Genomic DNA, 25,645 nt, shown 5'->3' with positions numbered 1-25,645 from the left:
CGTAGGCACGTTGTTCGTCTCCCCTTTTTAATGGCTCGAACCGCTCAACGTGCCGTGTGCCGTCGAGCACCGGCTGACAGCGTGGGTTGTCACGGCAACCCAGCGCGCATCATTCGGCGCTCTAGATGCGCGATCGAGACTCGTGTACATCTACGAGGTTGAGTCCCTTTACTTATTCCCCAATCTAGTTCCTTTTCTAAAAAGCGGAGCACTAATTTGGCTAATGAGCATTTGGTGATCTGGGGGTTACAGTGCGGAACGTCTCGCCAGGTGAAAGACCCTCATGAGCTTCCTACTCCTCTAGCACATCGCAAACATGCTGAGACTGTGTCTGTGGGTGGTTTATGCTTTCTTATGAGAGCATGACCACGTCGGCACGTTGTTCGCCTTGCCTGAAGGCTTGAGCGCCCAGCGTGCCGTGTGTCATCGAGGCGATGGCCACATTCACTGTCTTGCATGCCTGGTTGACGGCCACGATCACTGTATCACATGCCTAATCAGTGTGTTGAGACTGCGTTCGTGGGTGGTTCATGTTCTCTCATGAGTGCATGACCACGTCAGCACGTTGTTCGTCTCCCCTTTTTCCGCTCAGCGTGCCGTGTGCCGTCGAGGCTTTCGGATGGGATTCTGGTCCTTCTCATGAGGGACCAAGCATTTCATTCGGGGCTCCAGGGGAGGACAGATGCCGATCGCTACATCGGAGAGAGGGCTGTTATACTCTGAAAATGATGCTGAGTTCCTACTATAATGGTGTGTTCTCATGCTGAAGATTCAGACTTGACAGCCACACTTTCCTGGGCTATTCTAAAGTGCCTGGATGGGTGTGAACAATTTTGGAAGTATGGAAGCACTTTGGTGCCAATATGGCAAGCCAAACATGCCTAAATCTGCAGAAGTTTTTCCTCTCTCACTACCCCTGCACATTCAGTGCACGTGGGTAGTTCTGACTCGGGGTGGAGCTGCGCTTAGTGACTGACCGTGATTAGTCACAGCGCTGGCCCTCAGTCAGACGATGTCCACACTGGTGGTCCAGAAGCGCCTCAAAACCAGCCCGCTCGGAGTTCGTTTCCCCCCAGCAAAAGGAAGGGAAACGACCCTGAGAGGAGAGACCCAGAGTATGTGACGTCTGCTCTTCGGGAGTGCGTGTCATCACCACTCCTTCCCCCAGGGGAGGGCCGGGTGGAGAATTTCGTTTCTGTTCTGCCGCTGGTCATCCAGTCAGCGGTACCCAAAGTTTGAGCAGTCCACTTCCTCTGAGTCACTCACGGGCCCCAGCGCTCAGATGACAGTGAGGGCTACGGCCTTGTCACTCTCGTCTCTCGCTGGGCGAGGAGGCGGAAACCAGGACTCGATGCCCCCGGGCCTCGCTCCTTGTTTCCCCTCACGGTCAAGACTGGCAGTAAAATAAGACTCCTCCGTTCGAGAGGGTCAGAATGGCAGTGCGAGCCACCCTCGAACGGCGCCACTCCCGCTCCCCTCTCCCCAGCTCGCAGATAGCAGTGATAGCGCAGATAGCTCGCTCCTGTCTGCAGCTGGGCCCGGAGGCACAGAGACCAGGACACGAGGAGTCAGGGCCTCGTTCCTCGTCTCTCCCCCTCCCCTCGCCACCGGGCAGCCCGCAACAGAATGCCCACGGGCCTTCTCTGCCGTCTGCCCCCCGGTGGAAGCAGGTTGGTGTCAAGTTAAAACGCCCAGACCCCGCTCTCGGTCGCTACAACGCCACCAGAGCCGGGTCCCTGTCTTCCACCTCACTGCCCCTCCGCGGGTACGCCGGTGGTTCGGGTGGGCTCGTTGGGACGGTCTCTAGAAGCCTGGCTAGCGCTTCCGAGTCCGTCCCGATGGCTCATCCGCGCCATCCGGTTCGGCTATGCAATTCAGTTTGCACGCCGGCCTCCCAAGTTCAGAGGCATCCACTTCACCCGTGTGCGGTCAGTGGATGCCCCTGTCTTGCGGAAAGAGATCGATGTCCTGCTGGCAAAGGACACGATCGAGCCGATCCCTCCTGCCGAGATGAGGTCCGGGTTTTACAGCCCCTACTTCATTGTACCCAAGAAAGGCGGTGGGTTAAGGCCAATCCTGGACCTGCGAGTTTTGAATCGGGCCCTGCACAAAGTCCCGTTCAAAATGCTCACGCAGAAGATCATTTTCGAATGCATCCGTCCCCAGGATTGGTTTGCAGTGATCGACCTGAAAGACTCGTACTTTCACGTCTCGATTCTTCCTCGACACAGACCGTTTCTAAGGTTTGCGTTCGAGGGTCGAGCGGATCAGTACAAAGTCCTTCCCTTCGGGCTGGCCCTGTTGCCCTGCGTCTTCACAAAAGTCGTGGAGGCGGCCATTGTTCCCATGAGAGAACAAGGCGTTCGCATCCTCAACTATCTCGACGACTGGCTCATTCTAGCTCACTCACGAGATGTGTTGTGTGATCACAGGGACATGGTGCTTCGGCACCTCAGCCGGTTGGGGCTTCAGGTCAACTGGGACAAGAGCAAACTCTGCCCCATGCAGAGGATCTCTTATCTCGGTATGGAACTGGACTCGGTCGCCCGGACTGTGCGCCTCACGGAGGAACGCGTCCAGTCAGTGCTCACCTGCCTCAGGTCCTTTCGAGGCAGGACAGCGGTTCCACTGAAACAATTTCAGAGGCTCCTGGGGCATATGGCAGCCGCAGTAACGCCGCTCGGCCTGTTACATATGAGACCGCTTCAGCGCTGGCTTCACGATCGAGTCCCGAGGTGGGCATGGCAGAGCGGCACGTTCCGGGTCAAAGTGACCCCGCACTGTCGCCAAACCTTCTCCCCATGGTCGGATCCTGCGTTCTTCGGGCCGGAGTGCCCTTAGTCCAGGTTTCCAGGCATGCTGTGGTTTTCACAGATGCTTCTGCCGTGGGGTGGGGGGCCACGTACAAAGGGCATGCAGTCTCGGGTCTGTGGACGGGGCCCCAGCTGCATTGGCACATCAACTGCCTAGAGTTGCAAGCAGTACGCCTAGACTTGTGTCGCCCCAAGGGGTCTCAGACACAAGCACGTACTGGTCCGTACGGACAGCACTGCGACCGTTGCGTACATCAACCATCAAGGTGGTCTATGCTCCCGTCGTATGTCGCGACTCGCCTCCCACCTCCTCCTATGGAGTCAGAAGGGAGCTCAACCGTGTGGCAGATGAGCTCTCACGGCTGCCTCGCTGCCAGGAGAATGGCGACTCCATCCCCAGGCGGTCCACGGTCTACGAGGTGTCTCTATGCGTTGAAGTGGAACCGGTTTGTCGATTGGTGTTCCTCCCTTCAGGAGGACCTCCGAACTTGCCCGATCAGAGTCATGCTTTCCTTCCTGCAAGATGGGTTGGAGCGAAGGCTGTCTCCCCCCACCCTCAAAGTGTATGTCGCTGCAATAGCCGCGCATCACGATGCAGTAGAAGGTAAGTCTTTGGGGAAGCACGACCTGATCATCAGATTCCTTAAGGGTGCTAGGAGGTTAAATCCACCTCCTGTTTTGCACTCTGTACCCTCTTGGGACCTAGCTCTTGTACTTAGAGCTCTTCAAAGTCCTCCCTTTGAGCCTTTGTTGACAGTGGAGCTTAATATCCTGTCCATTAAGACAGCGCTCCTGTTAGCATTGGCCTCTTTCAAGAGGGTCGGAGATCTGCAGGCATTTTCGGTCGACGAATCATGCCTAGAGTTCGAGCCGGGCCTTTCTCACGTTGTATTGAGACCCTGGCTCGGATATGTGCCCAAGGTTCCTACCACTCCCTTCGCGGATCAGGTAGTGAACCTGCAAGCGCTGCCCCAGGAGGAGGCAGACCCAGCCCTAGCTTTTCTCTGTCCTGTCCACGCCCTGCGGGTTTATATTGATAGAACGCAAAGCTTCAGGACCTCAGATCAGCTCTTTGTCTGTTACAGAGGCCAGCAGAAGGGGAAGGCTGTCTCCAAGCAGAGGTTAGCCCACTGGTTAGTGGATGCTATCACCCGAGCATATGAGTCTCTGGGTGAGCCTTGTCCTCCCAGGTTGCGCGCTCACTCTACTAGAGGTGTTGCCGCTTCCTGGGCTTTGGCTCAAGGCACCTCGCTGACAGACATCTGTAGAGCTGCGGGCTGGGCGACACCGAACACGTTCGCTAGATTCTATAGCCTACGTGTGGAACCTGTTTCCTCCCGAGTACTCGCTACGGCCAGTGGTGCGAGGGAATAGGTTGTGTCGGCTTGCTACACCACTCCGCGCCTCGGCCGGATACCTGCGTCTTTTGCTCCGTTGGCGCCCAACGTCGGTGAGCCTCGTGAGTTCCTCCATCACCCCTCCGGTGCCAGGCGTGGCGGACCGCCTGGCGCCAGGTCTGCTACCTCTAGTAGGAGTTGCTAGTAGACTGGGTGTTTTATCCAGTTGTCTCTACGGTGACCCATGATGCCACGTGCAGTTCAGCCGTGTCTTCCCCTTGACAGACTCGTTTTGTCGTCCCTGTTGAGTACGATCCCACTTCCCTCGGATTGGGACCACCTCAGGGACTGCCATATGTTTCACTATCCCACTGGGCTAGTACATATGTGTATTCCAGGCCTTCCTCAGCCAGGCTGGGGATTCCGCAGCATTCCCCCCCTTTTTTAATGGGTTAGGGCACACTTTCCCAGTGTTATCCAATATCCACTGAGCGGGTCTTGCGGAACAGCAGTGTGATTCCCTAGCTAGCTCCCGCAACTTATTACAAGAAACTGCTGCAGGGTAGCTTAGCTGGGCGCTGGAAGGGGCCAGCACCATGGTGTTTTATTAGGGATCCCAATTCGTCAGGGAACTCCCCCGACGACACGTCGGAGTTCCCAGGACGAAAGGGAACGTCTCGGTTACGTATGTAACCCTCGTTCCCTGAGTTCAGAGAACGGAGACGAGGCGTCCATTCGCCATGTTGCTGTACCTTCGCGGAGGACTGGACACCGTTCGGCTCCTCAGCGAAAAGCACTATGCATGCGTTGCTTCCGCCTCTTTATACCCGCACTGGTAGGCGGGCTGCAGAATGCAAATCCTGCATGCCAATTTTCATTGGCTCGTTTTAATTCACTCGTAGGCAATTGGTCTCCCTAGCGTGATCCCAATTCGTCAGGGAACTCCCCCGACGACACGTCTCCGTTCCCTGAACTCAGGGAACGAGGGTTACATACGTAACCGAGACGTTTTCTATATGAATATTAAAAACGTCAATTTATTACTGTGATCAAAGCTGAATTTTCAGCAGCATTACTCCAGCATCACCAGTCTAACATTACTCAAGTCACATGATCCTTCAGAAATCATTCTAAGATCCTGATTTGCTGCTCAAGAAGCGGAAGTTAATTCAGATTTTATTTAGATTTTATTTGTATTTTGATTCTTTCTAGTCATTTGTTGATGGTTCACTTCTTGTCTTTTCTCAGATGAATAACCTGGACCCAGAGCTAAAGCAGTTTTTTGACATGTGTGGCATTTCTGAGGACCAGCTCAAAGACAAAGAGATATCTAAAATCATTTATGACTTCATTGAGAAGAAAGGAGGATTAGAGGCTGTAAAAAAGGAACTTCGACAAGGTGAGTCCAAGAGTTTGGGTGCAGCTACCAGGTTGTGATATTAGAACTAATCTAAGCAAGAAAGATTGTATGTTGTACTACAATAAGTAATATTTAAATAATTTGTCCTTCAGGACCCCCGAGGTGGTGTAGTAGGTAACTTTCCCCTTTTGCGTGAGTCTGCAGTGATAAAAACAAAACCATTTTTTTTGCAGTGACCCAATCAGAAGGCTTGCATCCAAACTATTGTTACCACAAGATTTCTGTGGGCTGATGATGTGTGTATATCTATGAAATTCTTGTAGTGCCTCTAGTAAGAATTTGGTTTGACTTTAAAGTGGACTTTAAAGTGCATTAGCAAGTCGTTGGACAAGGATATTGGATGCTATTTGTTTAACACATTGTTCGGGTGGGAAATATGAGCAAAATATTACATCAATGTTTTGATGAAATTTTTTGGGGGGTAATTAAGGTTTTTATGCGTTCACTACTGTTTGAATGAGTCAGAAGTCGAGATGACAACACGTGATGTTATATTCGGAGCTGTTCATGTCCTGTGTGTCACGGGGGGTTGCAGGCAAACAGACGAAGATGAAGAATAGAGTTCCAACAAAAATTTTAATGATAATAAGCAGGCAAACTGGCAGAGCAACACACACTAAATGTTAGAGTGACTGGAAATTGAAAGACTATAAAGGAAGAACTTAAGTAATGACTCAAACAAGATAATTAATGACGTGCACCTTAACAGAATTAACTAATAACAGTTACCATAGAAACAAAGGAGTGGCGGGAAAATCAAACAAATAAACACATAAGATGAATGAAACAAACAAAAAGTCCATGATAACTAAGACAAACTGAACATAACTGTGACAGACTGGGAGCAAATTCCAATCACTAAGAAACCTTACATTTTAAGTCATGCAGTTATGAATTTAGTAATAATCGTCATCTTAATTTTGTCTTGCAGAAAAACGACGAGAACCACCTAATGGTAAGTTGTTTACTAATGAATTACATGAATGTTAATTCTGTCTAGACTAAACTTTACATAGGACTACATAGGAAAATTTTTAGGACCATAATGATTTTTTATTGTGGCATTATTATTATGACAGTTAGCCCCCAAATTATAATTACTTATAATCGATTATAAATATAAAATAAATAAAATGCTGACAAGGAGCTATAATCTAACATCTCTGAACACCTGGTGCTGTTAAATGGAGCTATATAGTATTGGGGGCTCTGGCAGCTATCTACTCTGCCGTGCAAAGGCAAAAGACCGTAACTTCGTTTTTGGTCGAAAATGAGTTATTTATATTTTTGGCACATTCAAGACCTTCTTTATCATGTGGATAAGTATCTTGAATCAATTCCGTTTTTTTTTCGAGAAAATAATGATTTGTCTTAACAGTAACTTCCAAAAGCCCATGAGAAACCAAGGCAGAACACCGTAACATCAGTTACCGCTCTTTGGCTTTGTTTTGGAACGCTCAAATTACGAGTTACGGTGCTCTGCCTTTGTTTAGCCGCGCGTCAATATGAAGTTACTGTGCCGGTGTTCAATCAAATAATGCTACCTACCAGATTGTACGGTTATCTGCCTTTGTTTTAATGTCCATTAAAATTTAAATTACGGTGTAGCCTGTGTACTTTGTACAGCTGCCATCAGTCGCTCTAACTTCTGATGTTCTCAGAGCGGTCAGAACATTTAGTATGGTCTGCTCCATCGACAAACGTGCGATATCGATCGCGAAGGATTATGCAGAGTTGACAGAAAAACGTTACACATTGCCGTATCAGATGAATACAACCAAGAATTAAAGCTTGGCAAACTAGCTGGCAGAGTGCCAAAACTTCGCCTTCAGCCCCGCCCTAAACGCGGTCGATCGAGTCAACGCTGGACTAATAGGTATTTTGTCATGTCAAATGTATTAATAATGCCATCAGAATGCAACCAAAGCACAGGATAGCAATAAGTAGATGGCTATAAATAATTGTAAATCATACAAAATAAATGCCATGATCACTAGATTTTATACAGGTGTTACTATAATGATTTTGTTAATGGTGATCAGCAACTAAATATTGATAATGTGGAAGTTACTGCCTTTTGCCTTGGCATGACTTCTCACTTTTTGCTGACAATACAAAGGCAGAGTACAGTAACTTTAAAATAGTGGTCAAAAGTCAAGTTTGAGCTCAAGATTTTTTTATGTATATAATTTCCATTACTAAAACATCTATTTGCCAGATTTCCAGTGTCCTACCTATAATTAATTTGGCGGGACAACTAAAAATCTTTAAAGTCATTTTTCTCAGTTCCACACTCTAGCGACTTAAGGTCTTTTGCCTTTGTAGGGCAGTACTGTATACAGTTAGGCAATCAAATCTATTCACCGGAAACACTAACTACAGACTGGTTTAGCCAACGTTACGTATTTAGATGGTAGAGCATAAGTAGAGAGAATAATTCAGTACACTTGTCACTGAGTTTATGATATTAAATTAGTTATCTTACCCAGTATATGGGAAGCGGGAAAACGTAGTGGCCGTGTCCAACCTGCCACTTCAAACGATAGTGACCAATAGAAATTGCTTTTCATCCTGTTGGGTACAGACCGTCCACTGAGAAACTGTCAGAATGAGAGTCGTAGATCCAAATGCAAGCAAACAGTTTATTGAAGGCAAGTTGAACAGATGAATAACTCAAAACACCACGTATAGCAGGCGGGCGACCAGGATATAAATAGAGCGGAGAGGATGAGTGATATGAATAATACTGTGGGGGATGCCAAACGGGAACTGGAATGAAGAGAACTCCAAACAATCTCCAGAAGACTGGAAACACAGACGAGATCGATCCTATTCCATTATTCCTAACTGCGGAAATAACTCCGTAAGGAAACTTAGACACCGGCACTGGATAAGAGAGCACAAACAAGAGTGACAAGAGTAACGAACCGACACCCAGCACTAATCACTTCCGCTAGATATAGGCAGCTAACAAACAGAAGTAATTAGCTGCAAAAAAAAAAAAAAAAAAAAAAGAGCAAAATTTGTGGGTTTGTGATGAAAAGTGTTTGAAGAGCACAAAGAAAAATAAAGATTTTCAAAGATTTACATGCACTGTAAATTTACATGCACTGTTATCAACTTATTTATTTCTGAGCCTTAAGAAGACTTTTTTCCCCCTATATTTTATTATTTTAATTACAAAATAATTTGTTTTTCTCTCAGAAGATTTGGTGTTGACAGAGGAGGCAGCATCTTCAAGGAAAAACCATAGACCTTCCAATGATGCAACATCATCCAGTGTTAAACATCACCCTCAGGAGGTACACAAGCAAAAACTAAATTGAACATTGTCAATTATTAATTACTTGTACAAAATTGTCCCTGCAAATATTTTTTGTTTTTGATTTTTAGGTACTTGAGGACCAGTGCCCAATATGCACAGTAACATTTCCAGTGTCCGAATTAGAATTGCATGCCAGCTTCTGTGGAGAAAGGTAATGGTAATAGTGACTTTCATTAAAGCTTAAAAACACCTCAAATTATTGTTCTCTGAAGCCATATGATCATTGAGTGATGAACAGGCCTACATTAAACTGTATACAGAGACCAAATTAAATGTGGCAGTGCTAAAAACACAATCTTTATAAAAAAATAAAATAAAAATAAAAAAACATAAAAGTTGTTTCTCTGGGTCTTGAAAGGCATGAGGTTGAGTGTTCCCATTCAGTCGGTTCACTCAGTACAACACATGACTATGGGATATTGTGCTCTTGCACCATCTGCTGAAGAAACCTTTATTCGTGCCTCATTAACCATGTTCTTCAGCTCTTCACCGTGCTGCTAGAACACCATCATGCCACATTTTTCCACAAGAAGATAATCATGCCACAAGAAGAAAAGTCAACGGAAGTGATTCTTGTCGAAACTAAGGCAGAAAAGAGCACAAGTTCAGGATAAGCTTTTCTCAAACTAAATGTTCCAACACGCCACCTTCCCAGAAAACTCACGGTGGGGACTCTTGTTAAAGGAAAAGGCATAAAAGAAAAGTTTTTAGCTTGAGTTTAGCACAACTAACAAATGGATAATAAACTTTTTCATGAAAATATCTGAACATATGTTCTCGCCCCTGTCCTATGGCATATGGGTGTTTAAGGTATACTCATGAGCACTGCCCAGTGTGTTTGGAATTGTCCTGTGGTTTCTTTCATGCTCCCCTCTGTTTCAGTGGAGTAATTGCAACTTTTGTGTCTGAGAGGGCTTCCCCAGTACTGAGAGAGGAAATCTGTGTTCTCCTCAGCAAAGTGCCTTTACTTCCACCCTATCTTAGATTTGCGTTGGTTAAACAAACAGCAAACTGTTCCTGGCTGCAGACAGCAGGGAACAAGCAGTGCCAGAAACATTTGCACTTGTTTTCCATTTGCATGCTCTGGAATTCCTGATAAATCTCAAAAGGGGCTGTTATATCTTGGTCTGGAGATAGATTCCGAGCAGAGCCGACAGAGGTCTTTCGCAGCTGTCTGCATAAGTTAGGCTGTGGAGGCGCTGGGCACTCAGTACTGCATGCCACGCGACATTTAAGCATGTGCCAATAATGCCGTTGTGCGTTCAGCCCCAGATCCCCTGGGAAACCTGAATATGTTGACAGAAATTATCTCCCTGGGCAGGGTTATGTCATGTGTAGTAGTGACAACAAATGTGTCAGATAAACTCTGTAAGAAGAGAGTCGTCGACTGCGCTGTAAAAGAGTCACATCATTTTTTTTAAGTAGTTCTCCTGGTGCTGAAACACTTGGCCCAGCAGGGCAAATGTGTTAGTGAAAATGGAAAATACGACAGTGGTGTGGTAAATAAGCAGGCAAGGGGTACTCCCTCTCTTTCTCCGCTGCAATTGGCATGGACGCTCTTGATACGGGGCAGACCTGTGGACCTGGTGTGGCGTGTGCAGTCTTGAGAAGTGGCGCAGATCTGGGCAGGGCCAATGTGGTTCTTTTTGTATCTGCAGAAAACATGTGTCCCCCTCTGTTTTCTTGATTATGGACAGGAATGCCCCACTGGGGGTGGATGCTCTGTCGCATGTATAGCCTAGGACTCTGCTGGATGGTCTTTCACTGATTTTGGTGGCGTCTTGCTGGCCAGCGAAGACATGGTGGGCGAGCATCATGGCGTTGCTGTTAAGGACACTGTCTTTCCCTATGCAGGGACCTGCTGTATATGTCTAAAATCATGTCAGGAGTGCGCTCTCATTCGAGCTGCCTACCCTGTAAAATCTCTGACTCAGAGGAAGACAGGAGACTTGCTTTGTGCCCTGTGTGAGTTGTATGCAGGTACAATCGGGCAGATGCAGGTTATGTGCTCGTCTGACCAGCTTTTTGCCATGTTTTTCAACTCGGCCAGTAGGAAGCGGAGCTATCTAAACCACATCTTTCGCATTGGATTGTAGAGAGCTATATCTATAGCATATAAGGAGTTGGTTCTGCCTGGAGGGGTGTGTATGCACTCTACGAAGGCATGGAAATGTCATGGCACGGTTTAAGATTTTCGTGTGGATGCCAGTTGGGTGTCACTCTGCATGTTTGTCCGGTTCACCAGCTAGATGACACTGCAGCGACGTTTGCTCAGTCCGTGCTCACCGCATAGGTTTTTATAACCAGGGGCCGTCGCTCTCTTGATAAAGGGGTGTGTTGCAGTGCTGGTCCCTTATGTTTAGTTGAGCAACTTTGCAGGGCGTGAATATATGTCCCATAGTCATGTGTTGTACCGAATGAACCGACTGAATGAGCACAGGTCTGCATATAACTTATGTTTTCAAGGAGGTAAACAAGGTATAACACCTCTGAGCCCGGCGCAATTGGAGGCTCGGTGAAGAGCTGGACTGAACAAGGGGAATGACGTGGTAGCCCTGTCCACGTCATCATACGTCATTAGCCTTTCAGGGATGAATAAAGGTGTCTTCAGCAGATGGCGCTAGAGCACAATATCCCATAGTCATGTGTTGTACCTCGTTTCCCTCCTTCTGAGAACAGTAGTTATATGCATAACTCAACGATCATTTTTAGGTTTAACATTTATTTAATGTGTTTATACTATTGCTGAAGTGTTTCAGTAAACAACTGTATATACATGAATTAATATCTTTTTGCTTTGTTTTTTAACATTAGTCCAAATGGAGTTCCAGTATTCCAAAATGGAGTTCCAGATAATATCTCATGGTAACCTGACTATGTTCATTGCTTTGGTTCAAAACAGTACATTGCAAAGGTCATAAAAATATCTTCTTTTTTTTTTTTTACAGTGAGGAGGATGTGATTCGTCATGCAGCAGCACAAATAAACACCACAAATACATTTGAAATCTGTGTGTCACGAGACAACATGGTTGATAGAGGTCTGAAGCTGTGGAAACGTCAAAAAACAGGAAACCCTGTCAATCCCTTGAAAATCACCTTCCTGGGAGAGCCAGGAGTTGACACAGGGGCACTGAGGAAAGAATTTCTGTCCAGTGTGTAGTTTGATTTAATCATGCATTTAGTAGACATGTAGAAATGTTTAAACCATTCCTACAATATCATTATTCTAAAAAATACACTGTCTGCATCTGAAATAATCACAGATGTTTTAGTTTTTTTCAATGCCCCTCTCTAGCCTAATGATATTTTATAATTTTTCTGGATTTAGCAATGGTTGCTGGCATTGAAAAACGTCTCTTTGAAGGTGATGCTAAGAAAGGAAAAATGCCTAAGTATTCCCTCAATGATCTGGATAATGAGCTGTTCAAGTATGTGTCTTGCCTTTGGATTTTGAGTTTGCTTCATATTCACACAATTCATTCTCAATCATTTACTCACCATCGTGGTATTCTAAACTTTTCTTTCTTCTGCAGAAGCAAAACACAAAATAACTTTAGCTGTTTTTGTCCATATAATAAAATTCAGTTGGGTTTTAAACCTCATTGATTTTTATTAAATGCACAAAAACAGACGAGACATTATTCAGATTATCTTTTTTTTTCTGTAAAAGAAAGAAAATTTTGTAATTGCCCAAGAGTAAATTATTTATTTTCTTTATTTGAAGTGACATACAGTGCTTACACACAGACGTTTATACAAATACACCACTCTATACTAGTGCCAAGAGCTGTTGTCCATATATAAAACAATATATATATATATATATATTTATCTAGAGTTGCAGGTCAAATATTTGCTGTGAGCATTGCCCAAGGAGGACCGGCACCACGGTTTATGCAAGAGTGGTGTTACGAATACCTTGTAACTGGTAACATTAAAGGGAATGATGCACATGACACAGAGATATCACCACTAATCAAAATGGTAGGTTTTGTTGACAGAATTTCATTACATATAAGTTCTCTATTAATGATTGCCTATTAGTAAATTAGTTTGCTGGAATAACTGTTATCATGTTATAAAGCCACTGACAAATTTGTTTTGCTCTAAAATTAAATTAAATTAAATTAAATTCAAATCACAGTTATTTAGCTCTTTTCACAATATATATTGTTTCAAAGCATCTTTACAGAAAATACACGAGTCTACATTACAATTTAGAGTGATCTGTTATCAGAGGTGACTATGTCCAAGTTATGTATTTCAGAAATGCACATATACAAATTGCAGAGTAAGCTAATAACGTATTAATTTAAACAATGTATAAATTTAAGGCAGAAATAATGAGCTCATTGAAGTAATGAATACATGTTTGTTAACAAATGATTAGGATATATAGAACATTTTTTTGTTTTGTACGTTTTGCTTGACCTCAAAGGAGTTTAGTAAATCTGTAAAAGTTTTCTTATATTCGAGTGTAACATTTAGTGCAAGCACTTCAAAAGAGTTAAATCTGTGTCCTGTTTTCTAAGTAACATTAAGAATATCTCTATAGTTGCAAAACCGCCACAACGAGAGCCAGTAGCCTGGTGGAGTGGACTCATTAAGACTACTGAAATAATAATTTGGTATAAGCCAGGTTTCAGTCAGGCACAGTACATCAAAACTATAATGTGTTATCATTTAATTTACAATAACTGCCTTTGGTGTGAGTGATCTAATGTTTATGAGACCTAGTTTTAGATATTGTTTTTGTTCACTAATTATGAGATTTTTTCTAGGTCCTACAGTCGATTTATTGTTTGATCTCAATACGTTTCAATATAATGTACTACACTTGCACTTTTATCAATTAGGTGGGTATAAAAAAGACTGTGATTTGAGCTTTGACATACTAGTCATACGGTGCGTAGCGTCTTGGAGACATTCGACAGACAATGTTGTCCATCAGACAAATTTAGCAGTGAAGCATGCTTGTCAATATTTATTAAAGGTAAAATTTTACTTGTAGATTGAAGATGCATCTGATCTGTCCAACTACACAAAAGAAATCCTGGAATGTGGCTACACTGGACCAATCAACATTGACCACAAGAAAAGCATATTAAGGTATGTCAGCACTGAGAAAAAAATTGTCAGTTGTTATTGTTCATTTACATAAATATCAACGCTTACCGGTATTTCAATGCACACTGTGTTGTAATATAGTACATATGAAGCAGATGAAATTGAGCAATATCACACTCACAATTGTAGACTTGCTTGATGGGAGCTATGAGTCTTTCTATATATACAGACTCATACATATTAGTAGTTCCCTTTCAGTCAGCTGACCAATTGGGATCTTGCCTGAGAGCCCAATCACCTTCAAGTGTAAACTAAACAAGCAAATGGATATTGGCGTACGAGATTTGCATCACGCACCCCACCCTGCGAAGAGGAGTATGAATGCTTGTGCGCTTGCATCGCACATTCAAGCTTTCGCTTCTGAGCCGAGCGTTTCTCACGATTCTGCTTTGCAATCATCATTTGAGTATGTATAACAAACCAAAAAGATGCTCCTCAGAGAGTGTTGGTGTGATGGCGCTTCAGCGGTGGTCGAAAATTCCTCTGCATTTATTGCAGTTCATCTAAAGAGCATTGTGCACGGCACGCTGCAGGCTTATTAAAACATTATTGCATCGACCGTTCCCCCTGTGTGCCTCAGCACTAAAAGAGCCTTTTCCCTAAAAGAGCAAGCGTAAAATGAGTGTATTAATGCCCCATCAGTGCATTTTAGGATGCGGTCGTTTCCTGTCCTCATCTGACGGCCATGATTGCTGCCTCACATGCCTTGGTATAAGCATAAGACAGCGTTCGTGGGTGGTTCATGTTCTCGCATGAGAGCATAGCCACTTCGGCATGCCGGTCGTGACTCTTTATCCGGAAAGCTTGAGTAGCCAACCTTCTGCTGTTGACCAGACGCCGCTTGTGTGTAAAAGCTGTAAGGACATTAGCTCTAAGGGGAAATATTAATAATAATCCATAATTACCAATTATGATTAATTATTAATATTTGGGTCAGTTAATCAGATTAACTTTGAGGTAAGCCAAAGTAATATTACAATCAATTAATCAGTTCCAAAGAACTCTTTGATTATTCATTTATTCTAAGGAAAATGTATTGTTCATGGTCGCTGAAAAATAATTATTCCTTATGTACAGCAATTAGAATGTAGCAAGATCAAAATCGTAAAAGGGACTTTGTATGCAAACAGAGGATCAGAAACCAAATTCATAATCGTGCACAAATTTTATTAACTAAATCACAAACATAACTAACACTAAACAAACATAAATACATTCATACATCCATACATACATGCATAGGAAAAGGGGTGAGTGGTGTGGAACAGGAAATAGAACTATGGAATAAGATCTCAGTATGAGAAGAAGAACCATCAGCTTATTTCATAGCAATCTCATCAAAGAATACTTGCATGGCAGTTGCAATCGTGGAAAATTCTTGGATTGGATTGGATTCGTTGATTGGGTCTATGGCCTTGAAGAAAAGCATGGTGGCTTCGAGCACATGGCTGTTGTGAGTCGAAGCCTGCTGTCCTGGCTTGAAGACCAGGAGTGGATCGTTGAGTCAGTGATGGTAAAGTTGCAGTTGTTTTCTAGATTGAAGAAAAGTCTGACTCCCTTTTTGGAGTATGAAAGCATGGCAGGCATTGCTCAGGCCTGTTTGGGCCCAGGGAGCTGGGCCCAAGTGGGGGGGAAGGGGTCCAGCCCCTCCCCCAGTAACAGCAGAAGCTGCCTTGTTGTCGGATGAGAAGCGTTGAGAAGAGAGCACGGTCACTGTGGTCAGTCTCTAATAAAGCCTGAGAATGGCCACCCCTCTCTGGGTTTGCTGTACCAATGAGAAGGGTGGACTGTCTGGCGGGAGTTTCTTCTGTCACCAGGATTTACAAGCCTTTGTCTTAAGCGTGCTCACTCGGACTGGCATGCTGGATTGGTGTTTAATGACACTACTAAGGAAGATTCTTAGTAATTCTAATGTGTTGCACAGCTATTGGCATATCATGTACACAATCATTTCGATCTTCAAAGCACCAATTTATCGAGACCAAACATGGTTACATAGACAGTTGGTCTTGTAATAACTACATAGTATCAAAGAGATCATAGTATCAACAGAATTATTAAAAGACAAAACACACAACAGTAAATCATTCTCAAAATGTTCTGGAATGCCTGTTCATTTCATGTCAGTCAGTTCATCAATAAATGAATGCAGGAGAGTTTGTTCTGATATCTGTGGCAGAGTTAGTTACTTGTTAGCATTCCTGAGAGTCATAAAACATCCTATCTGATCGCGGCCATGGCAACCAGGCCCCTTTCGCCCCGCCTGGGGTTTGGGACCCTGCTCTCGGATGGAAGTTTTAAAGATTGGTGTGTGCATATGGCAAATAATTGTGTCTGATTTGTCTCAGTCGCTACAGATTCCGCAAGTATTCTTTGATGAGATTGCTATGAAATAAGCTGATGGTTCTTCTTCTCATACTGAGATCTTATTCCATAGTTCTATTTCCTGTTCCACACCACTCACCCCTTTTCCTATGCATGTATGTATGGATGTATGAATGTATTTATGTTTGTTTAGTGTTAGTTATGTTTGTGATTTAGTTAATAAAATTTGTGCACGATTATGAATTTGGTTTCTGATCCTCTGTTTGCATACAAAGTCCCTTTTACGATTTTGATCTTGCTACATTCTAATTGCTGTACATAAGGAATAATTATTTTTCAGCGACCATGAACAATACATTTTCCTTAGAATAAATGAATAATCAAAGAGTTCTTTGGAACTGATTAATTGATTGTAATATTACTTTGGCTTACCTCAAAGTTAATCTGATTAACTGACCCAAATATTAATAATTAATCATAATTGGTAATTATGGATTATTATTAATATTTCCCCTTAGAGCTAATGTCCTTACAAAGCACAGGTCTGTTAGACATTTTGGGAGATCGAGGATCTCAGCGAGAGCTTATCCGCCGGGCAAAATCCCCTTAAACCTCCCGCTCCTCAGCGTGTCGTGTGCTGTCGAGCCGCCGGCTGCCACGGTGAGCCGCCGGCTGTCATGGCAACCCAGCGCGTTGCTCGCCACTCTAGATAAGGATCAGATGTCGATTGCTGCATTGGAGAGAGGGCTATTATGCTCTATTATGAAGATAATACTGAGCTTCCCTCTGTTCATGCTTAATCGGATTTGACAGCCATGCTTTCCCGGGCTGCTGTGCGCTCAGTCTCGTTCTGAACTTTCGTGGCTAGTTTTTGGGGGCGCAGCATGACACGTAAATCGCCATTCCCCGCCCCTTTGCCTTTCTTCCCAGATGTGCATGAAGAACTTTGGCAGGAAGCTTATTGGCATCAATATGGAATGCCAAACATGCCAAAATCTGCTTAAAAAGTTTTTCCTCTCTTGCTACCCTTGATGGTGGGGCGGTCAGGGGGTTCGTGGGGATTCCCCAGATGGAGTGTGCTTTGCAGTGCATCCCCGCAATGTGCTGCACCTGGTGGGGTCATCCACAGCTCCCATCCAGCACCTGTGAGACATCAGCCGCTTTCACTGCTGGGGCTTACAGTGCTGCTGGTCAGGCCACCTACGCTCAGCATGCGATGGCACCCTGCAAGTTTACTAAGCCAAAGCACTCTTATGCACGAGGGTAGTTCTGAGCTGGAGTTCCTGCAACTGCACATGATGACTGACTGTGATCAAGTCACTGTGCTGGCCTTCGGTCAGATGATGTCCACCTTGGTGGTGCTGAAGTGCCCCCTGACTAAACCTTGTAGGGGTGCGAGATGTCGATAAAGTGTGCATTCTCGATGCTCCCAGCCAGGGCTGGACTGGCCATCGGGCATACCGGGCATTTTCCCGGTGGGCCGACGTGCTTTTTGGGCCGATACATCTCATACTCATACATAATTTTTATTATTATTATTATTTATTTATTTTTTAACGGCCCATAAAATGTGTACATCGGCAGCCCATTCGTTTTGTTTTGTTTTGCTTAATTGGCGGCGCTGGGTTTGTGCCGTTGTAATGCATTGGTCAAAAAAAGTCAGTGTTAGTTTTTTTTCTTCTGACAGACCAGCCCATGAAACACGTAGATCAGCGGCCCATTGGTTCTTTTCTTGATTGACACTGGGCTGGCCCAATCACAACTTTAAACGAGTGAGCGAGCGTGCAGCAGTGTCAGTGTGTATCTGTCAAAATAGTCAGCGAGATGGAGAAGAAACGCAAGGAATGTGCAGAGAAATAGCGTGAAAAAATAGAACCAGGCCCTTAAAGCGGACACTTTATGTGTCAAAATATATGTTTTCCGACCTTCATCAGCTTGATGCAGTTTGCGTCAAAATAAAAGATAATGTGCTTATCTCTAATTATGAAAGTTTCCTTTATTTTTTAGTGCATTTGTTTTACAAAATATGGCTATTACTGTCATTGGATTAATATTATAACTATTATTATGTAGTAGGTGTAATGTAAATAGACACTGTAACTAAAAGAGGTTTGAATTTTTCTTTGTTTAATTTGCACACTGAATATGATTTGGAGCTTTTAATTTTGAACTCTCAAACTGCACCAGATTGATGAATTTAACATTAAAATGCACAAAATTTTCTTAAGGGGGGGCATGCCCCCGAACCCCCCTAGAAGGACCGAGGTCCACCCACCACAGTTTTACTAAAAATCTTGTGAGAAACACTGGTATTGCTATGCCAATGCAGCTTATAGCTTGTTTTAGGATTCATCACTGTGGAGTATAGTTCAACTGTATTAATAAATGTCAAATTTTTACTTATTTCATCTGTTAACTCTCACTCGTTCCTATACTCACTCATTACATGGCATTAGTGGTTTTAAGGAATAGGAGTTATGCAAATAATTAAGAGCGTGCAAAGATGGGTGGTGTTTATGATCATATAGTGGGCCAGTCTGGGCCAAAATGCCCGGGCCGATTTTTTTGTCCCAGTCCAGCCCTGCTCCCAGCTCACAAGGTGGCCTTTTTGGCAATGCTGTAGAGGAGTGTGCCCAGCAGTTCTCGGCAGTCCAGAAGCAGGCTGAGGCAATCAAGAGCTAGGCCATCGTGAGCTGAACCTCAGTCTGCTCTTCGCCAAGGACATCCAGTTCCCTGCAGCAAAAAAAAAGAAAAGAAAAGAAAAAAAAACAGGCGCAGCCAGCTCAGCCGTGACGTCAGCTAAGTTTTACATCGCACACGCCACTCCGGGACGCTGTGCCTTCCTGGTCGGGTCCCTGCGCTCCACCTCGCTGCCCCACTGCCCCTTCCTGCAAGAAGGGCTGGAGCGAAGGCTGTCTCCCTCCACCCTGAAAGTGTATGTTGCCGCTATCGCCGCACATTATGACGCAGTCTGTGGGAAAACAGGACCTGATCATCAGGTTCCTGAGGTAGCACGAGAAGGTTAAATCCTCTGCGCCCTCACCTTCTACCCTCTTGGCAGCTCTCTTTGGTCTTAACAGCCTTATAGAGAGCGCCCTTCGAACCACTGCACTGGCTTCAGTTAAGAGGGTGGGGGACCTGCAAGCATTTTTGGTCGACGAATCGTGCCTAGAATTCGGACTGGCCAACTTACATGAGACCCCGGCCCGGATACGTGTCCCAGATACGTGTGATACACTTCCTTCATGGATCAGGTGGTGAACCTGGTAGCGCTGCCACTGGAGGAGGCAGACCCAGCCCTTGCTTTACTGTCCCATCCGCGCTTTGCACCTGTACGTGGACCGAAAGGCAGAGTTTCAGGACCTCAGACTAGCTCTTTGTCTGTTATGGAAGACAGCAGAAGGGAAAGGCTGTCTCAAAGCAGATGTTGGCCCACTGGACAGTGGATGGAATCCACTAATTTCTCCCTATGGGAGGGGCTGGAAGGGGCAGCAATAGTGGCACTTTAGGAGGGATAGCAATACATCAGCTCCATTCTGATGTAACATCGAACGTGACTGACTGAAATGGAATGTCTAGGTTACTTATGTAACCTTGTTCCCTGAAAGAGGGTACGTAGATGTTACATCCCATTGCCACAACTGCTGTACCCCCTCTGGATGGCCGGGACACACCGTCTTGGCTCCTCAGCGGGAAACTTGAATTCCATTCATACCCCTCTTCGCGGGGTGGGGTGCACGATACACTTCGAAGGTAATTGGGCTCTCAGGCAAGATCGCAATTCGTCAGCTGATGTAACGTCTCTGTGCCCTCCTTCATTAAATGTTCTTTAAACAAAGAATTAATTTCAATTCTACAAATAACTTGTATAATCTGCTTTGGAGTTTTGAATGCCCTGCATTTAAATATGAAGCATTTTAATCCATTCTTATTTTTGTCTTTATTTTTGTTATGCCAGAGCACTTGCTCTACATATTACAACAAAACGTATCCCAATGCTGCAACAACTGTGTGAGGGCCTTGAGATATACGACCTTATTAAAGTCATGCAGAGAAAGCCACAGGAGTGTCACAATCTCTTTGTTATAGGATATAATGACAAAGTATGTAGAAATACAGTTTTGAGCATTTACTTATTTTGGTTATTGTAGTATGGCACAAATGGCAAATATTAACATTTTTATGCTTTTATTTTTGGTGTTTAGGCTGACTCCCATTACATTTTATCCCACCTGGCCCCAGAGATGAGCCCAACTGGTTCGACTAAACAAGTGAAAGAATCAAAAATCATGGAATTCTTTCAAGATTTCCTTCTTGAACTTGAAGGTATGGACTAATATATAGTATAATGTTGTAGTTTCCATTGTAAAAGGGAATGAATAAACTAAAACATTAGTTCTAATTTCATCTTTATTTATTCTAAAGACACACAACCAGAAGATGGGGCAGCAGGAGAAACCTTGTCTGAACCAAAGATAATGCAGTGGATTACTGGGCAAGCTCACAGGCATCTGCTTGTATCAGAAAGGGAGAAATTTAAAATTGTTATTAAATTTGACCATTGCTGTCTACAGCACATGCCAAAACACACTGTGTGTTACCCAGTTGTCAGTGCTTGCACAAATACCATAACATTCCCCGTAGTCCATATGGTAGATTACGAGTCTTTCAAAACACTCTTGCAAACTGCTGTTACATATGGGGAAAGCTTTGACAGAATGTAGCAAATTTGCTGGAATTGTCTACTGTAGAAATCCACAGTTCAATTATTCATGTATATCATTTATAGCATAACTTTACTCTTTGTAAGGTTTTTAAAGGGATAGTTCATGTATACCAAAGCATTAGTTCTTACAATGTTCAACGCTTTACTCTACGGAATGTTGTTCACTCTTTACTAACTTTACTCTCTGGAATATTTTTAAAGGGATAGTTAATTTACACCAAATCATTAGTTCTTACAATCTTCACTCTTTACTAGCCTTACTCTTGTTGTTTACTCTTTAGTAACTTTACTCTTTGGAATGTTTTTACAGGGTTAGTTCATGTAAATCAAAACATTAGTTAATACAATGTTCACGTTTTACTCTTCATAGTGTTTTTTTACTCTTTACTAACTTTACTTTCTGGAATGTTTTTAAAGGGATAGTTCATCAAAGCATTCGTTCTTATGATGTTCACTCTTTACCCACTTTACTCTTTGGAAGGTTTTTAAAGGGATAGTTCATGTATACCAAAGCATTAGTTATTATAATGTTCACTCTTTACTCACTTTACTCTCTGGAATGTTTTTAAAGGGATGGCTCATGTATACCAAAGCATTAGTTATTATAATGTTCACTTTTTACTAGCTTTGCTGGTAACACTTCAGAATACCGTTTCTTACTTCCTGCATAACTAATAAGGAATTACTGAATAACTAATTAGTAATTATTTATTAACACTTACTGTAAGTCACTACTGTTAACTAATAAGGAAGACGTGTTAACTAATCAGTGTGTAATAGAATTGTATGATTGTGTTAAGTATCGGTTAGTCAATCAATAACTAATGAAATCTCTCATACCTCCTGAAGAACTACTATTAAGTATCTACTAATTAAGGTTCAAGAAAAATAACTATGAAGTAACTACTAATGAACAGTCATACACAGTAATCACTACAATAATCCGGGGTTTTTTAGCAGTGGAGTGGTGGATGAAGTACACAAATCAAGTAGTAAAAGCACAAATACCCCAATAAAATATTACTCCAGTAAAATCTACACTTGAATTGCTTTTAAATGTTAAACTTTTGATTTTAAAATGTTTGTTAAACGAGTTTAAATGTAGGCAGTATTGTACATTTTAAAACAATATAAATATATGCTGTATTAAGAAATGTTCTCATCTGAAATAAAGGAAGATATCATGTAGCCTAAACGAGTCATTGTCGTATTTTTTTTACAAAGGTTTAGATGATTATAGTGCTTTTTTTACAGTAAGTTTGATTTGAGTCAGAATTATGTGGTAATTCTTTATTAATTACTAATAGGTTCCTTATATTTTCACTTTAGAATACTGTTTCAGGTTCTAAGTAATTCCTGAAGAATTATCTAATAATTCTTTATTAATTACTAATAAGTTCCCTATATTTTCACTTTAGAATACTGTTTCAGGTTATAAGTAGCCTAATCCTGGATAATTATTTGATAATTTTTTATTAATTACTAATGGGTTCCCTATATTTTCACTTTAGAATACTGTTTCAGGTTCTAAGTGTAGATTATGTTGATGACATAGAAGATGACGTACTGTAGGAGCTCTGGAAAAGTTAGAGAGCGCAGGTGCAGAAATAAGACACATGTGAATGTTGATAATAAAGAGCAGACCTGAGTTCTACACGAGGTGTCAGTAAGTTTGTATACACATATTTACATGGTGTCAGAAGTTAGCCTAAAGTGACGATGGCACAAGGACTTCGCAAGATTGACCCCCTCGAGATAGATAGATAGATATCAAGGTAGTTCATAGTTTAGCAAAGTAGCAAAGTTAAGCATATTTAAATATATCAAATTTAAATTTGTATAATTAAATATCAATTTGCAAGGACATTCATTATGAATGCAATTCCATGAAAAGATATACAGTACAATGCTTAGCACTAATAGATAATGAAATATTGATTGATTGTACATAAAAAGAGTAAAGCAGCTAAAATAAATGTTTGCATTATAATATACAGTGCCCTCCACAATTATTGAACCCCCTGGTAAATATGATCAAAATTGGCTGTAAAAAATAAATCTGCATCGATTATCCTTGTGATCTTTCATTCAAAAAATGTGCAAAATTCTAACCTTTCATTGAAGTAAAAGAATTGAAAGTGGGGGGAAATCACATTATGAAATAAATGTTTTTCTCCAAAACATGTTGGCCACAATTATTGAAACCCCTAGAATTTTTTACGAGTAAAATATCTCTGAAGTATATTCCCATTAATATTTACCTTTTTTAGTACACCAGGGTGACTAGGAACATGAAACTGTCCAGCTATGACTTCGTGTTTCACAGGAGTTTAAATATGAGGAAACACAAAGGCCAAATCCCCTTAATCATCCATCACAATGAGTAAAACCACAGAATACAGTTCTGATGCGTAGCAAAAGATTGTTGAGCATCACAAACTAGAAAGTGGCTGTAAGACAATAGCTAAAGAATTGAAAATCCCCATTTTGACCATCAGGGCAATAATTAAGAAGTTATAACCAACTAAAGATGTTATGAATCTGCCAGGAAAAGGACGTGTGTCTATACTGTCTTAATGCACGGCGAGTATGAAAGTTTGAGTGGCCAAAGACTCTCCAAGGATCACAGATGGAGAATTGCAGAGATTAGTTGAGTCTTAGGGGTCAGAAACCCTAAAAAAAAATTTATCAAACAACCCCTACATCCCCACATGTTGTTTGGGAGGGTTTAAAAAAAAATCCTCCTCGCTCATCCAAAAACAAATTCCAGCAAATTTAATTGTCAGACACGACTGGATCTTCAAACAACACAGGGTTCTGTGGTCAGATGAGACTAAAACAGAGCTTTTTGGCAGCAAACACACTAGATGGGTTTGGTGAACACAAGGATAAAAAGTACCCCATGTGTACAATTTAATATACCATTGGATCTTTAATGTTGTGGGCATATTTTTCTGCTGGAGGTCCTGGACTTCTTGTTCAGATACATGGCATTGTGGATTCTATCAAATATCAACAGATAAAAAATCAAAACCTGACGCCTTCTGCTAGAAATCTTATAATGGGCCGTGGTTGGATCTTCCATCAGGACAACAATCCAAAACAAACATCAAAATCAAAACAAAAATTTGTTGTGGAGCACAAAATGAAGCTTCTGCCATGACCGTCTCAGTCCCCTGACCTGATGAGTGGGCTGAACTGAAGAGGAGAAGCACCAACATGGATCTGGGAATCTGAAGGATCTGGAGAGATTCTGTATGGAGGAATGGTCTCTGATCTCTTGTCAGTTATTCTCCAAACTCATCAGGCATTATAGGAGAAGACTCAGAGCTGTTATCTTGGCAAAAGGAGATTGCAAAAAGTATTTAATGAAAGGGTTTCAATAATTGTGGCCAACGTGTTTTGGAGAAAAACATTTATTTCATAATGTGATTTTCCCCCCACTTTCAATTCTTTTACTTCAATGAAAGGTTAGAATTTTGCACATTTTTTGAATGAAAGATCACAAGGATAATCGATGCAGATTTATTTTTTACAGCCAATTTTGATCATATTTACCAGGGGGTTCAATAATTGTGGAGGGCACTGTATGTGTTCATCATACCTGCTTCTCCATCCTCTCTTCTACAGCTGTTACAGTGTCATGGTTTTTGTGTGCATCCATTCCACACAGATAACAAATGACCTGCTGGTCAGTACGACAGTAGATGTCCAAAAGTTTATCATGTTCACGGCAGATCACCTCCTGTAGTTTGCAGGTGGTATCCATCAAGTTGTGCTTCTTACTTTAAAAAAAATATATATTGTGTTCCTTGTGTTGATTTTGACAGTAGGAGTTGAGACACACTAAACAGGACTTAATGGCTTTGTATTTCGTTCCAGTGCAAATGTCACACTCCACATCCCCTGGTCCAGCGTAGCAGTGAGCAGGCACAACAGCATGGAGTTTTGTCTTCTTCAATTTCTCCACCATTTCAGCAAATACCACATTTTTACAGGTCTTGGAGTGAAGGTCTGTCTGCACTGAGGGCAGCTGTAAACTCCCTTCGGATCCTCCTGATTCCAGCAGTCTGTAATACAGTTCATACAGTAACTGTGTCCACAGGGAATGGTCACTGGATCCTTCAGTAGATCCAGACAAACTGAACAGCTGAACTGGTCCTGAGGCACGGAAATGCTGGCTTCTGCCATTTTTCAGAGGCGTAAAGCAGCAGCTCAATAATCTCTTTCCGTGATTTGATGGGTTTCCTGGTTTCGTCTTTGAGTGAAACTGTGAGGGTGCAGAACTGCAGTCAGCCGATAGAGGGCGCTCAAGTCTCAAAAACTATTTTATACTTCAGCCTGTGATTTTATGCTATACACGTCTATGGAAGACTATACTTTTACGTTCGGACCTTATTTTATAATTATCATTTTTTATATTCTAATTTCGACGTTTTATGTTATAGTTTTTACTTTTATATCATCATTCTTTACTTTTATCTCATTATGACTTAATATCTAATATGTTCAGATTTGTAATGTACCCTTTTTATGTCATCTCATGATTACGATTTACTAAAGCCATGGT

The 25,645-nt window shown here is 42.6% G+C and overlaps 1 protein-coding gene and 1 pseudogene across 4 annotated transcripts in view; one reads left to right on the top strand and one right to left on the bottom strand.

The window, feature by feature from the left end:
• LOC307156852 (uncharacterized protein) overlaps window positions 1–22,267 on the top strand; it is a 44,890-nt gene extending 22,623 nt beyond the window's left edge. Inside the window, exons 9-21 of one of the 3 annotated variants that reach the window (XR_013820828.1) lie at window positions 5,399–5,549; window positions 6,502–6,525; window positions 8,775–8,872; window positions 8,964–9,046; window positions 11,710–11,760; window positions 11,844–12,049; window positions 12,226–12,325; window positions 12,734–12,881; window positions 13,909–14,006; window positions 20,308–20,452; window positions 20,555–20,675; window positions 20,775–21,593; window positions 21,675–22,267. Coding sequence is in view for 2 of the 3 variants with exons in the window: in XM_079868533.1 (XP_079724659.1) it covers window positions 5,399–5,549; window positions 6,502–6,525; window positions 8,775–8,872; window positions 8,964–9,046; window positions 11,710–11,760; window positions 11,844–12,049; window positions 12,226–12,325; window positions 12,734–12,881; window positions 13,909–14,006; window positions 20,308–20,452; window positions 20,555–20,675; window positions 20,775–21,073 (1,524 nt within the window). In the remaining variant the exon portion in view is untranslated. Of the gene's footprint in view, window positions 1–5,398; window positions 5,550–6,501; window positions 6,526–8,774; window positions 8,873–8,963; window positions 9,047–11,709; window positions 11,761–11,843; window positions 12,050–12,225; window positions 12,326–12,733; window positions 12,882–13,908; window positions 14,007–20,307; window positions 20,453–20,554; window positions 20,676–20,774 lie in introns of all 3 variants that reach the window. The other 2 variants (XM_079868533.1, XM_079868534.1) reach the window with 2 other exon arrangements.
• Window positions 22,268–24,673: 2,406 nt separating this feature from the next.
• On the bottom strand, window positions 24,674–25,543 carry LOC307157685 (E3 ubiquitin/ISG15 ligase TRIM25-like; annotated as a pseudogene). The gene has a single exon. The product of its transcript is annotated as an E3 ubiquitin/ISG15 ligase TRIM25-like (transcript).
• Window positions 25,544–25,645: the final 102 nt, after the last annotated feature.

This window comes from Squalius cephalus (genome assembly GCF_949319135.1).
Source record: "Squalius cephalus genome assembly, chromosome: 4".
Classification (NCBI taxonomy): Eukaryota; Metazoa; Chordata; class Actinopteri; order Cypriniformes; family Leuciscidae; genus Squalius; species Squalius cephalus.
This window is presented reverse-complemented; position numbering and strand designations above follow the sequence as displayed.